At 49.1% G+C, this 15,759-nt stretch overlaps 1 protein-coding gene across 2 annotated transcripts in view; it reads right to left on the reverse strand.

The window, feature by feature from the left end:
* HIP1 (huntingtin interacting protein 1) overlaps positions 1-15,759 on the reverse strand; it is a 135,011-nt gene that overhangs the window by 33,083 nt on the left and 86,169 nt on the right. For both annotated transcript variants that reach the window (XM_065924845.1, XM_065924844.1), the window contains exons 3-7: positions 10,589-10,731; positions 10,323-10,379; positions 5,632-5,712; positions 1,053-1,129; positions 540-601 (exon numbers count right to left, since the gene is read on the reverse strand). In XM_065924845.1, coding sequence (XP_065780917.1) covers positions 540-601; positions 1,053-1,129; positions 5,632-5,712; positions 10,323-10,379; positions 10,589-10,731 — 420 coding nt within the window. The remainder of the gene's footprint in view (positions 1-539; positions 602-1,052; positions 1,130-5,631; positions 5,713-10,322; positions 10,380-10,588; positions 10,732-15,759) is intronic.

Below are 15,759 nucleotides of genomic sequence, written 5' to 3' on the forward strand. Positions count from 1 at the left end.
GGGCTAGAACAGAGGTGAGCAGGGCCTAGTTCCTGATTTTTGAGGAGGAGCTCAGCATATATTGCTAATAACCCTAGGGATCAATGCATATGGAAACAGAGCCAAGTATCACGGGATGCTGGGGCAGAAAGGGTGACTGTGCAGACCACCTCAGCAGAAATACATCCTGAGGGCCAGCCCAGCTGAGTGGCAGATAGGTCTGGGCCAAAGGACCAGCCAGTGCTGGGGCCACAGTCCAGGGACTGTCAGAGAGGCCAGAAGGGTTTTTGGACTCTGGGAGGCCTGGGCTTAGAAGGGAGGCCAACTCGGTGGGGAACTGAAGTCCTTCGGGCACGTGACTCTGAGGATGCCCCTGGGCTTCAAGCCCTCCCTGGACCAGGGCCGAGGGCACAGACCAGTCGGGCAGCTCCATCTTCCTGGCCCGTGCTACACAGCGTGTCTGGAGAAGGGGGCTGGGCCAGCTGCTCCCAGGAGGGAAGCAGGCAGCGGGTCAGGTGATGGCCAGGAAAGCCTGAGCCAGACGGGAGGGAGAAACTCACCAGTTTGGAAGAGGTTAAGTTCACACTCCAGGTAGTCGAACATCTCCACTGTCAGCTGGAAGCTGGACCCAAGAGGAAAGAGAGCTTATATTCCACAGCCCGAGGCCAGGGTCCCTGTGCTGCCGCCAAAGCACGCGTGCACACGTGTGCATGCACACACACATACACCAGCTCTGCGTCTCAGCCCCCACCTAAGTGGATATTAAAGCCACTGGAAGATCAAGCAGGGCGAATTCAACGGTGACAGCGGTAGAGAAAGCGGGCAGGTTCCATGCTGTGTTGGAAGGGCAGAGGGGCCCAGAGAAGGGAGGCCTGGAGTGGGGAACACCCTGGAAGGGTTCTGGACGAGGCACCAGCCGCCAGCAGCCCCAAGGTCAAGTCACTTAGCGGCTCTGTCCCCACCTCGGTCACCGGCCCTGCCCTCAGGCCCTCTGTGACCCTAACCGGAACTGAGGGTCTAACCTACACAAGCTCCCGTTCCCCTCGGTCCAGGGTGTGAGGACGCCCACTTACAAGTTGTTGACGTCACTCTCTCCAGCCTCCTCTAGCTGCCGGTCACTCATGTGAAGGTTGCCTGGGAACCTGGGGTTCTGGGAGGGAGGCAGAGGAAGTCAGAACAAGGCATCCCGAGAGCTCTCTCTATAGCTGACATCACGCACACCAAATCCCATTGAGCTCCGGCAGTAACAGGCTGGATTCTGCTTGGTGTGGGTGCCTGCATGCTCCCCGGGGAATGTGGTAGCGCTCACAACCATACACACAGACACACACATGTGCGTGCGCACAAGTCCCGTGATCAGCTGGCTCACAGCAAAGAACACCCCCCACCCGTCAATATAGGCAAGCTTCCATCCCATGCCTGGGACCCCAGGGAGGGTCCCACTCCCACAGCCTGTACCACGGACATCGTCTCCGTGGGGCAAGGACACCCAGCCCGCAACTGCTGGCAGTCCAACCTGACACCCACACCAGGCAGGCAGTGTAGCCTCTGCTTATCCTCAGTACATTCCGAATCCTATCCAGGCTTCCCCCTGGCCTCTGACCACTTCCGGAAGCTGCTATTGTTGAGTTCAGGGCCAGGCAAACCGATGCTCACATTAAGTTTAGCAAAACGGAATTAGTAAAAGAAACTTGAAGGTTGGAGAAGATTACAGGAAGCACCCCCGCAGTCAGGGGAGGTTATCTGGGATTATCAGTTGTTGAGTATCTGTAGTTTCCTGTCTTTCTCAGTGTGGTCTGTTGGGAGCGGAGGGAACACAGGGCAGCCGGCAGGTGGAGGGGAGCACAGAGAGATGGGTGACCAGTCCACCAAGGGAGTTCTAAATTCCAGGGTGAGTTCTTCAGGCTCTGAAGTCAGAAACCCTCCACTCGGGCACCTCCATCTCTGGCTGTAACACCCTTGCAGCCCCCTTCTGCCCTGAGGCCCACCACCCCAGCTCCTCTGCCTCAGAGACTCAGGCCGGTTGCTTTTCTTTTTAATTGATTTTATTTTTTGGCCACACCCTGCAGCGTGTGGTTCCCTGATCAGGGATCAAACCCACATCCCCTTCATTGGAAGCGCAGAGTCTTAACCGCTGGACCACCAAAGGGAAGTTCTCAAGCCGGTTCCTTTATCGCCCCCTTCTGGCCGTGCTTACTTCCTCACTGGGTCTGGACATGATGGCACCACTGGCAGGCACCTCGCCCTCATCTTTGCTCCTGCCTGTCCTCACACCACACTGCCGTTAAGCTCAGTGAGTCTGGGTCGCTGTCGCACGCTCTGTGTCTCAGACCAGCTGCCCATCTCCTTGGAGAATGACTCATAACTGATCACTATGAAACTGCGCTCTCTAGCTCGGCGTGCGTGCCTGCTAAGTCACTTCAGTCGTGTCTGACTCTTTGCGACCCTATGGACTGTAGCCTGCCAGGCTCCTCTGTCCATGGGATTCTCCAAGCAAGAACACTGGAGTGGGCTGCCATGCCCCTCCTCCAGGAGATCTTCCCGACCCAGGGATCAAATCCAGGTCTCCTGAGGCTCCTGCACTGTAGGCGGATTCCTTACCACTGAGCCACCGGGCAAGCCCGCTCTCTAGCTCTACTGCCCCTTCACAGCTTTTGCTGGAGCTTCCGTGGTGGCTCAGACAGTAAAGAATCTGCCTGCAATGCAGGAAACCCAGGTTCAATCCCTGCATCAGGAAGATCCCCTGGAGAAGGAAATGGCAACCCGCTCCAGTATTCTTGCCTGGAAAATTCCATTGACAGAGGAGACTGGTAGGCTATAGTCCATAGGGTGGCAAAGAGTCAGACATGACTGAGCTTCAGACACGACTGAACAACTAACAACATTCCTTGCCACTGGCCCGCCGGTTCCCCTTCCCATCAACAACTGCCCGACTCTGCACCTGGTACCCAGCTCCCACGCCATCACCTTCAGCACCTCATCACGTCACGTGCTTGAATTCTTACATGGAAACTCGGCATCCTGCTTCCCACACCCTTCCCTGCTTCAAAGGTACCCACCTGCCCTGCCCTTCCTCCAGCTTCAGAGAAGTCGCCGCCTCCTTCCGAACTCAGGATCAGCCCCTCCCTGTGCGCTATTTGAACCAATCTAGCTTCTGGTTCCTTCTCTGGCTCATCCAACAAATTCCACTTGAGCCCCTGTTCTGGGCTAGATGTTGGGCCACACACGGGACACAGGGAGACACGCACACCTGCTCTCGGTGCTCCAGGAACCCACAGAGAAGAGCACCCATGGCTCCACCTGCCTCCTTAGGCTCCTGCCGCAGCCCATGGTCCAGGTCTTTCCCATGGCCCCACATCTTCCGCTAGCTGTTGTCCCCACATCTCCTCCCTCTCCTGCCAGTCTTCAGGAAGTCCCTGACCCTCGTCTGTCCCAGAGATAACTGTCTAATTCTGGCTCTCCCCATCTTTCACAGCCCAGCTCTCCCCAAGTCACCCTCCACACCGAATGGATGACCTCGCACCAGCCCAGGCACCTGTCACTCTCCACCCCGCCTGCTCCTCACACTAATGTGGGTCTCCTGATGGTGCCATGTGGATGCCAGAGTGTCCTGGGCCTCCCCCCCTTACGTCTTCAGCTGATCCACTGCCAGGAACACCCACCCTGCCCTTCCTCATTGCCCCTTCCTCTCTACCCACTAAGTGGCAGCCTGTGGTCTGGAGAACGGAGAGGAAGAACTCCACAGCAGGCAGAGAGAGATGGGAACGGGGGGACCAGAGGGCGAACTGTGGCTGCTGCGACATATCCCATTTAACACTCTCTCTTTATGATGTGACCCCAATATTCCACCTGGAGTGATGACAGTCCCCTCCCTGTGACTCTAGGAACCTCTCTGATGGCCTTCTCCAACACAGGATGGTGGGAGGGACACTCTGTGACTTTAGAGGCTGGGGCATCTAAATGCCACGCACTCTACCTGTTCTCTTGGCCAACTCACCCGGCTGCTAGGAAGCCCTGGCTAGTGCTGAGACTTTGTGAAGAGATGCTAGACCAGCCCCCCACCGTTTCAGCTCCAGCTGGCATCTGACTGCAACTGCATGGGAAGCCCCCAGCCAGAACTGCTGGCCAAGCCCTTGTGGAACCCCAGACCAAGAGAATGTCAGAGATAACAACAGACAGTTATTCAGTTATTGTTTTAAGTCATTAAACTCTGGGGTAAAGTGTATCCAGCACAGATAATTGTCCCACCGAGGCACTTTGTGACTCAGGCAAGGGACCCAGCCACCGTCTGAGTTTTACTTTCCTAGGATATGATTATACATGTTTATAGGGTTGTTGTGAGGATTACAAGATATTCAAAAAAGGTTGAACCGACTAGGATGGTTTTCATGAATCAAAGATACCCCGTGAGTATACAAAAGATAATGGAGATAAAATACACCAAGTTATGGTATTTCTTCTTAGATTTCCTCCTTTCTCTATTTCCACTGCCATCTCCCTAATTCAGGCCGCTTCCCCTCCCACCTGTCGGGGTGTTCTTCCTTACCTCCTATTGGCACCATGCCCACCCTTCAAGGACCACCTCAAGGCCCACCCTTCCATCTTTTCAAAACATCCCTGGCACTTTTCTAAAGGCGCACAGACCTGGCACTATTACATGGCTACTACAAGTGTGTAACCTCCTTTCTCCAATGCACCTGTGAACTCCTGAAGAGCAGACCCTTTCTCCTTATTTTTATATGCCACCTGGCACATACTTTTTACATGCTTAGGTGTGTAAGAAATACTAACTAAAGTTGTATCTTGAACAGAAGGTCCTGTGCGGATGCTTATCATATGAATGGAAGGAGTTATTTCTATTACCAGTGAAGTCAGTGCTTCTGAAATATTTTCAGAGGCCACCTAGCGGCCCAGGCTTCCCAGGTCACGCTAGAGGTAAAGAATCTACCTGCCAGTGCTGGAGACACAAGAGACGCGGGTTCGATCCCTGGGTTGGAAGATCCCCTGGAGGAGGAAACGACAACCCACTCCAGTATTCTTGCCTGGAGAATCCCATGGACAGGGGAGCCTGGCGGGCTACAGTCCATGGGTTTGCAAAGAGTTGGATACGACGTGATGAATGAACACATGTGGTGGATCAGGTTTCTCTATTTGCAAAATAGGGAACAAAATGTGCAGAGGACCCAGGCCACATCCCAGTCACATCTCACTGACTGCGGTCACTCTATAAAATGTTTCCTCTCACGTAGTGGGGATTCGGAGTGAGCATTCCCTGAGAAGCCAGGCCGTCTTATTACCCGGAAAACCTGACAATTAAGCCTGGCCAGGAGGGACTTCCCTGGCGGTCCACTGGTTGAGAATCTGCCTTCCAATGCAGAAGACACAGGTTCGATCCCTGGTCGGGGAACTAATATCCCAAATGTCTTGTGGAAACAAAGCCCACGTGTTCTGGAGCCCGTGCTCCACAACAAGAGAAGTCCTTGCACCTCAAAGAGAGACGCTGGTGCTGCAACCAAGACCCAGCACTGCCAGAACACAAACCAGAAAGGCCCAGCCAGGTGTGGGGAGATGGGACAGCCCGGGGCGGGGTGGGGGTGGGGTGGCATGTGAGGGGTGGCTGACAGGGCCAGCAGAACTGTTGAAAAGACTCACTTTGGTGTGATACTCCATCTTCGTTCTCAGCAGTTTGAGGTAGATGCTGCAAAGCTGCCCATACCCTTCACTCAGGTGGCCCTTTGATGAAGAGGAAAGAGAGCAGGCTGTCAACACTGAGAACGTTGGGTCAAGAGACCTACAGCCAGGACGTCTTTTTAAAAGAATACATTTTTTTTCCCCCGAGTATGAAAATAACATATATCCCCTGTTGAAAATTTGGAAAATATAAAAAAGGACACTGCAAGCAAGTCATCTTCAGCCTAATCACCAGAGATCATCACGGGAAAATGCACAAGGGTCAAAAAGTGAAAGACGAATGGATCAGAGACTGAAATGTAAAATACAAAACTATAACTCCTAAAAGATCACAGAGAAAACGTGGATGACCTTGAGTATGGCAAAGGCTCTTTAGATATAACACCAAAGGCACAAACCATGAAAGAAATAATTGATAAGTTGGGCTTCATTAAAATTAAAAACTTCTGCTCTACAAAAGACACTGTCAAGAGAATGAGAAGATAAGCCACGGACTGGGAGAAAATATTTGCAAAGGACGTATCTCATAAAAGACAGTTATCTAAAATGTATAAATATACTCTGAAAACTCAACAATAAAAAACCAAACAATTCAACTAAAAAAATGGACCTAAATCTGAAAATTCAGACTACATACTATATGATTTCAACTATATGGAATCTGGAAAAGGTAAAATTATGGAGCTATTCCATGGACCATAAAGAAGACTGACAGTCAAAGAATTGACAGTCAAAGAAGCTTTTAAACTGTGGTGTTGGAGAAGACTCTTGAGAGTCCCTTGGACTGCAAGGAGATCTAATCAGTCCATCCTATAGGAAATCAGTCCTGAATATTCATTGGAAGCACTGATGCTGAAGCTGAAGCTCTAATACTTTGGCCACCTAATACGAAGAACTGACTCATTGGAAAAGACCCTGATGCTGGGAAGGATTGAGGTCAGGAGAAGTGGGTGATAGAGGATGAGATGGTTGGATGGCATCACCGACTTGATGGACATGAGTCTGAGTAAGCTCCGGGAGTTAGTGACGGACAGGGAAACTTGGCGAGCTGCAGTCCATGGGGTCGCAAAGAGTCAGACACGACTGAGCCACTGAACTAACTGATTCCATGAACAGAGGAGCCTGGGGGGCTACAGTCAAAGGGGTCACAGAGTTGGACACGACTTAGTGACTAACAGCAACAAGGAATGTACAACAACCATGAGTGAACTGTATTGTAAACTATAGACTTTGGTGATTATGATGGATGTGTCAGTAGGTTCATTCACTGCAACAAATACACCACTGTCGTGGAGGATGCCGATAATAGAGGAGGCTATAATGCATATTTGGATGCTGGGTACATGGAAAATCTACCTCCCACTCAGTTTTTCAGCGAACCTAAAACTGCTTTCTATAGTCCATAGGGTCACAAAGCTGCTTAAAAAAAAAAAGGTCTTAATTAAAAAAAAAAAAAAAAAGTAAAAGAGGCTTCTAAGTTCAGAAATTCTTAGTCAAATGGAAGAGACAGACAACATAGAAGAATTATATTTTGGATAAGGCAGGTGGGCTAGGTATCAGGGTTGACCTTCCCACTGAACACTAGTAACAATATTGAGTGAGACATTAAAAACTCTTTGAAGGTATTAATGAGCTAGCAAGAGAGTAAGGAATCTTCAGGGCAGAAACTGAGTAATTCAGATATTCAGAGAGCAAATGGCTTGATGGGGTCAAAATGGGGGTGGGGGCGGGGAGTTACCTTCTCATATCGAGTGACCCTGAGTTTTGGTTTTCTGAGTCTCCAGGGCCAGGTGGTGAACTGGAGGCACGGCTCTCACCTGCCCAACTTGAAGAGTCTAGGGGAAGAGCCAACTGCCTTCTTGGTTTAGGGGAATTAAGGGTAAATTGGAAATAACACACACGGACTTCCGCACTGAAGGAGTCCCCCCCAGGACTGCAAAGAAAATCCACTGCCTTAAACCACTGTTATGATCAGAGGGAGGGAAAAACGACTTCCAAGAATTGAACCATGAGCTAGTTATCAAGGGGATCTGCTCAGAATTCATAAAACTTTTAAGTTGAGAATTTAATTTAGAGTGATCTCAATGGACGCAAATGCCAATTCTCTCTGGAGGAACCTGCCTTTGTTAGAATTCAAAGAATTCCCACTGAAAAAAATCTCCAGGAAAATGAGCAATTCACAGTAGAAAAATAACTAAGCACAAAAAGAAAGTACATAGCATGAGCAAAATTCACCAAAACAACAGATGGCAGAAACAGATCTCTAAGGACTTTAGATACTGGAAGTATAAAAAGTGATATATGAAATCATATATTTAATAAGCCTAAATAAATTAGAGACTGTTTTAAAATATATGCAGGGCACAATCAATTATAAAGAGTGCCAAGCAGTTCTGAAAACAAAACAAAACCTAGAATTCCAAGAAATGATAACGACACTAAAATTGAAAACCTTATGGAGAGGTTTAGCAACAGATCAGACCTTGTTGAAATGGGAGTAAGTGAGACGAACACTAGATCTACTGAAATTATCCAGAATGCAGTACAGAGACAAACAGGTAGAAAAAAAATGAAACAGTCGTTTAAAGGCATGGGGAACAGAGTGAGAGAGTTGAAAATGCTGCTAACCAGAGTCTCAGAGGAAAAGACAGAATGAAGCAAAGGCAATATTTGAAAAGACAATGAGAACTTTTCAAAACTAATAAAAGATAATAACCTACAGATTTAAGAAGTCCAAAGAATCTAAACTAAATTCACACTTAGATACATAATAAGAACTTAAAAACAGGAAAAAAAAATACAGATTAGCTTCAAAGAACAATGATGAGTTTGACAGCAGACGTCATAAGAATGAAGGAAGCCATAAGCCAGTGGAAGGGTATCTTGACTAATACCTTCCATGTGCTAAAAGAAAAGAACTATCATCCCAGAATTCTAAAGTCAGAGAAAATATCTCCCATAAATGAGGGTGAAATGAAGACATTCTCCATCAAGTAAAAGTGGTCGTTTCCCACCAGCAGACTCTCACTAAAGGAAGTTCTAAAGGAAATAATTCAGGCAGAAAGAATGCACGCTCTGAGATGTAAGAGGAGATGAAGAGCGCCTAATACAACAATTAAAATAAAATATAGGATCTAAAAAGAACCAAAATTAAAATATATGACAACAGCATATGAGGGAACGAATGGTGTTAAAATATTCTAAGGTCTTTGTGCTATACAGGAAACAAAGACATGAATTTTAGCAATGATAGCCTAAGCATACCCTTTGTAATTTTTAGATAACATTATCAACAGATTAAAAAAAAAAACTCTGCTTTTATTTTTTTATCTTCCCACTAGTCATGAGGAGGAAACTGAATGAGAAAGAAAATACCCAATCAATCCAAAAGAAGGTAAACAATGAAATAGAAACAAAACAGATAGGACAAATAGCATAAAATAAGATAGGAGATATAAGTCTAAAGATATTACCCATTATAATAAATGTAACAGAGTAAAGTTCCAGTTAAAAGACAAAGGCTGCCATCTTGAATTTTTAAAGAATCCAACGAAATGCTATTGACAAATACATTTCTAAGACAAAAGATTACAGAAAAGTCAATCACTATGCAGTACATCTGAAACTAATATTATAAGTCAATTACAGTTCAATTAAAGAAAAACTGACCATGAACTAGCTTATACAGCAAGGCTCAAAAAACTTTGAAATATCAATATGATATTGATTCTCTAACCACAATGCAATACATGTACATGTAAAAATTATTTAAAATATAAAAAGTTATAAGTAAAAGGATGGAAGAAGATATACCAGGTAAATTCTACAAAAAAGAAAAAGACCTAATCTTTCCATGTTACAGAAATTTAATAGAAAACTCTCTAGCACACAGTTGGGAGCTTGGGGGGTAAATCTCTGCTCTGTTCAGATTAACTAGTCTTATGACTTAGGAAAAGCTGCTTCCTCTCTCTGGGTCTGTATTTCTCATCTATAATGGGTAGATTGGACTACATAATTGCTAACATTTTCTGAGTGCAGACAGATACAGGTATGAATTTTAAGGAAAGGGCTAACATAGCAGTTCTTATGCAGTGGGACAAAAAAGACACAGCAGCGTCCACTGGGGAGATTCTTCAAAAAGCAGGTTACCTCCTGTCCTTACACATACTGCTTGAATCTAGAGGAATTCTGGTATGTATATAAAAACACTCTTCTCAACGCATTCAGATCTTGCCACCTACCTCCTCCCTCTTCCTAAGGCACAGAGAATCCCTAACCAGGAAAGAAAAACCACTGGCATTTAGATTGGGCATGCCAGTTCTCAAGGTGCTATGACTCCAATGGGACCAGGAGAAGGAAAGAAGTAGGGACTATGACAGTGTCACTAAGAGCAAGCACTGTGACATGAGCTTCCATTGGCAGGAGAAACTCCCTGGCCCTGGAACCTCCCAACAGTTCCCAGGAACTCCAGGTAAGACTGCGAATATCATGGTTCCATGTGGGGGCATCCCTGAACCCCTCCTTGATGCCTGTGAGAGAAATCCAAAACAAGGTAAAAGAGATGACTTTGTTCTATCCCACACTCCTTGTTCTGTGGCCTCTGGGGAAGGACGAGGAGGTGCAGGTGGCCCCAAGGAGCGGGTCCAACTCACCCACATCCTGCTCATGTCGCTCAATTCGCTTTTGTATCTCAGAGAGTCCTTGAGAACCTGGAGAGGGAAGAGAAGGAGAGGAGACAGAGGCTGGTGAAAGGTGGGTCTGCGGTGGGGCAGAGATGGGGATGGGAGAGAGATGAAATTGGTACCCAGAAGGCCAGGAGATGGGGGCAGTTGCCATCCCCAGTGCAGGGGTGGACAGTGCACTTTCCCCACGTGGGTCCCAGGCTCCCCGCCCCCCCGCTGCAGCCCCAGGCACTCACATTTGGGTGTCCATCCCGGAGAAGTTTGTGGAACACGTGGCAGAACTTCCAGCAGAGCACTGCGTTGCTGGACAAGGGCAGCCGGTTGACAACAGACCAGAAGGTCTGCGCTCCCTTCTCGTGGTGGGTGCCCAGTATGCACGGTGAAGGAGGGTCATGGAAAACAAGGCGCGGACGGGGCCTGCAGCAGGCCGCCACGGGGCTGGTGCCTTACTCATGGCGCCCCAGCACTAGCCAGCAGGGGGCGCCGCTTGTGACAAAGGCACCATGGATCTGGGCTGCTGCTGCTGCTAGGTCGCTTCAGTCGTGTCCGACTCTGTGCGACCCCATAGACGGCAGCCCACCAGGCTCCCCCGTCCCTGGGATTCTCCAAGCAAGAACACTGGAGTGGGTTGCCATTTCCTTCTCCAATGCATGAAAGTGAAAAGTGAAAGTGAAGTCGCTCAGTCGTGTCCGACTCTTAGCCACCCCACGGACTGCTGGGCAGGTATCGGCAACTTTTTGACGGATGGCAAAGAGGCGCCTTTCCTAATTTGCAAAGTAAGTGCTGGGCCAGCAGTGGTCCTGGCTGACCTTTCGTGGGAAGATGTTTTGGTTGGAATTAGGGCTTTGCTGTGGGAAGGGAGACTCTGCCCTTTAGATTTTCTGAGTTTGTGTTGGGGCCTTTGTGGGGGACATAACTGCAGCTAATATTTTAGCAACACAATATGGCTTCTCAAAATTCCCTCTTATCCACTATTCAAAAGCAAGGGTGTGCTTCAGCTCTTCAAGGGCCCTGGCTACTGACACGTGGTTCCTCTTCCAAGTAGCACCTGATTCCTCTCCTGTTAGCCACTCTGCCCTTACCCTGAAAGCGGCAGTCTTTGTCTAAAATATATTAATATTTTCTCTAAATTTAAAATGACTCTTGGGACTTCCTTGGCAGTCCAGGGGTTAAGACTATGTGCTTCCACTGCAGGGGGCGCTGGTTTGACCCCTGGTCAAAGAACTAAGATACTATATGCCTTGTGGCACAGCAAAAAAAAAAAAAAAAGAAAGAAAAGAAAAGAAAACGAAGAAAACGACTCTTTCACTCCGCATCTTCTAAAAACCTTCCTGGCCTCGCTCAGGGATGCCTTCATTTTCTAACACCTTAAATTCCCCGTGTGCGGAATTCTGCCCCCAAGATCCAATTTCAAATATACCTGTCACCCATGGCACCGCCAGCCACGGTTTGCGTTTAATAAATGTCCTTCTGGCCTCGAGTGATTTTAACAGACCTCCAGGCCTCTGTAATTAGGGAACCCTTCTGGAGGAAAGTAGAGGATTTCCACATTTCTTTCGTGATGGAAGTTTGCACAGGCCTCACACACCCAGTATCTGGGCATCATCAATCCCAAGTACAATCCTGTCTTGGGCTTCCCAGGTGGCACTAGTGTTAAAGAACCCGCCTGTCAATGGAAGAGACATAAGAGATGCAGGTTTGATCCCTTGATTGGGAAGATCCCCTGGAGCAGGACATGGCAACCCACTCCAGGATTCTTGCCTGGAGAATCCCATGAACAGAGGAGCCTGTTGGGTGGGATAGAATCCATAGGGTCGCAGAGTCAGACACAGCTGAAGCGACTTAGCACAGAACGTTCAGGGTCAAGTAAGAGGCACTGCACCATTTAGGAAAGACTGGCCTCAGGTTAGAAACTATGGGACTTACCCAAAAGACATGCTATTTTGCCTCTGAGCTAGAAGGTGTGGTAAAATTCCCTCCCTGGACTGACTGATATTTGTATTTTGAGAGGGGTCACCTTGAACACACAATTTTGGGTCTGGAAGCTGAAATCACCCTTTAAAACAAAAATTTTTTGGCTTCCTTAGTGGCTCAGTGGTAAAGAACCCGACTGTCAATATATGAGATGTGGGTTTGATCCCTGATCCGGGAAGATCCCACAAGCCTCAAAACAGCTAAGCCCATGCGCCATAATGGCTAAGCTTGAGCTCTAGAGCCAGGGGAACTCCACCGAGTGAGCCCGCATGCAAGAGCCCATGCTCCCCAAGAAGAGAAGCCACTGCAATGAGAAGCCCATGCACTTCAATGAAGAGTTGCCCCCACTTGCCACAACTGGAGAAAAGCCCAAGCAGCAACAAAGACCCAGCAAGGCCAAAAATAAATACATAAATAACTAAATTTTTTTTTAATTTGCTTATTTGGTTGTGTTGGCTCTCAGGTGTGGCTTGTGGGATCTAGTTCCCTGACCAGGGCTTGAACCTGGGCCTCCTGAAGTGGGAGCGTGGAGTGTTAGCCACTAGATCACCAGGTAAGTCCCCAACCTTTGTTCTTAAAAGAGTGATTTCTGAAATAACTTAGTTTCACCTCAAGCACAGCCCCCTTGGACTAGAAGGGAGCCAAGAGGAGAGACAGCCAGCCCCCTACCCTCTCTTGAGATGACTTCTGGAGGCAGATTGTGGTTCCTTTGCTGTGCTTAATCGCTCAGTCATGTCTGGCTCTTTGCGGACCCATGGACTGTAGCTCACCGGGCTCCTCTGTCCACAGGGATTCTCCAGGCAAGAATACTGGAAGTGGGTAGCCATTCCCTCTTCCAGGGGATCTTCCCAACACATGGATCGAACCCAGGTCTCCCGCATTGCGGGAGGATTCTTTACCGTCTGAGCCACCAGGGAAGCCCTTTACCCAAGAGCAATCTGCCAAAACAGAAGCCAGGGCAGGCGCGGAGCTGGCTGGGCACGCCGGCGTGGAAACAGGCAAGCAGACCCCTCTGTCTGTCTTTAATTTTAAAAGCATCTTAATGCATCCAATTCATGTCAGGGACTTGGGGATATAAAGAAAAATAAGACCCACTCCCCAGCCCTCCAGGAGTGGACACCTGATGCGAACGAATACTTTGGCCACCTGATGTGAAAAGCCGACTCATTGGAAACGACCCTGGTGCTGGGAAAGATTGAGCGGGAGGAGAAGGGGATGACAGAGGATGAGATGGCTGGATGGCATCACACTCGATGGACATGAGTCTGAGCAAGCTCCGGGAGTTGGTGATGGACAGCAAAGCCTGGCGTGCTGCCGTCCATGGGGGTTGCAAAGAGTCGGACACGACTGAGCGACTGAACTGAACAGTTGATTCACTTTGCAGAAACTAACACAACTATTCAAAGCAGCTATACTCCTAATTTAAAAAAAGAAGTACCTATAAAGAATAAATGTTCTGTGAGATCTTTAGGCTTTAAAACTCAAACTGCGTGGAGGGGATCTTTTCAACGTTTATTCACTCCTTAGCAACTGGGAGGCAGAGAGACTTCCAGAAAGTCAGAGCTGGAATGTTAGCTTCGGGAAGCTTCTTTGGCTGACACTCTCATTTGACAGACAAGGTAGTTAAGGGTTGCAGAGGCCTCACCGGGCCCATTCAAGGTCCCAGAGCAAGTCGGAGAGCTCGAGATGGGATTCCGCTATCTTCCTCCAGGTCCCTCCCATCGCTCCAGGGTGCTTCTCTGGCAAGGTGTACCCTGGCGCTCTCTGTACTCACGGAATTCAGGGGGCACGCCGGTCCATGACAGCTGTCTCTCTCTTTGTATCTCACACCAGACTGACCGGCTGGTATTCTTCACAGGGAAGGGTCAGGCCTGGGTAACTCTATTGGGACACTAATCTGATTCATGCATTAGTCACTCAGTCGTGTCCGACTCTTTGCAACCCCATGGACCGTAGCCCACCAGGCTCCTCTGTCCATGGGATGTCTCAGGCAAGAATAGTGGAGTGGGTTGCTATTTCCTTCTCCAGGGGATCTTCCCAACTCAGGGATCAAACCCACGTGTACTGTGTCTTCTGCACTGCAGGCAGATTCTTTACCCGCTGAGCCATCTGGGAAGACACTAATAATGAAGGCTTTTCTTGGTTTGGTTTTCTTGACTCAGTAAGGCAACAAGGGTGTAAAAGGGCAGGGTCTGGCGAAGCTCACTGCTGGGTCAGGTTTCTGGGGTACCCCGTAGGGGTTCTATAGCCCCATCTTGGAGCAAAGCCCTAATTCCAACCAGAGCATCTTCCACTAAAGACGAGCTGCTTTCTCGCCGCTGAAGAGCAGTATGCGCTGTGAGCGACATATCCTGAGGGCCTGACCTCTCCTGGGCATCGCCCCAGCAGTGGCTTGCTTCCTTGGCGTTCTAACCTGGTGGGTCTCCTGCACAGAGGGGCTGGGGTGGGATGGCTTCAAGACAGACTATTCCAACCTGACTAGCTGCAGGGCAGTCACCTTGCTGAACCCTGGCAAGAAGGAGCTTCCCAGCCCAGAGAGAAGCCCAGCCTCCCCCTGCCCTCTGCTCCGTCCAGGCAAACACAAAGGCTTCGGCCACTGGCAGCCTCTCCTCTGGTCTTTGGGGATCAGCCCTCTGGCACCTGGACTTGATCTCAAGAGCAGTGCCCGAGGGATCCACTGGCCACAGTGCTGCCTGCACTTCTCTCCAAAGCCACAGGCCCCTGACGGCGGCCGCCCAGTCCTGTCGTGCATGCTCAGCTGTGTCCAGTTCTTTGTGACCTTTTGGACTGTAGCCTGCCAGGCACCTCTGTCCATGGGATTTTTCAGGAAAGAATGTTGGGATGGGTTGCCATTTCCTCCTCCAGGGGATCTTCCTGACCCAAGGATCGAACCCACGGCTCCTGCATTACATGCTGATTCTTTTACCCACTGAGCCATCGGGGAAGCTGAGGCTTCTGCCAACTCTGCATGGCAGGGGGTGGGGGTCAAATCATCAGTCCCCTAACCCTGGGGTCCCCAACCTCCGGGATCTAATGCCTGATGATCAGAGGTGGAGCTGATGTAATAATAGAAATAAAGAGCATAGTAAATGTAATGTGTTTGAATCACCCTGAAACCACCGCCTGCCCTGTCTGTGGAAAAACAGTCTTCCATGAATCCGGTCCCTGTGCTGAAAAGGTTAGGGACCACTTCCCCAGTCCGTCCTGACCTTCCCATCTTCTTCCCTCCAGTTTGGGCTGAACCAGCTCACTCAAGAGGCTCATAGTTCCATGGTAGAGCCCCTGTGTCAGCTTAAGGCCAACTACTGCCGCCCAGATCGCTGTTTTGCTTTCATGCTCAGAGAAAGGCATTTGATCAGGTCCCCAAGGGGTGGTCAGGGTGGAAAGTGCAGGGCCAGAGTCCTTTGATGATACAGGGGAGAAGACCTCCGGT

The sequence above is a fragment of the Muntiacus reevesi genome, chromosome 2, assembly GCF_963930625.1.
Source record: "Muntiacus reevesi chromosome 2, mMunRee1.1, whole genome shotgun sequence".
In the NCBI taxonomy this organism is placed as follows: Eukaryota; Metazoa; Chordata; class Mammalia; order Artiodactyla; family Cervidae; genus Muntiacus; species Muntiacus reevesi.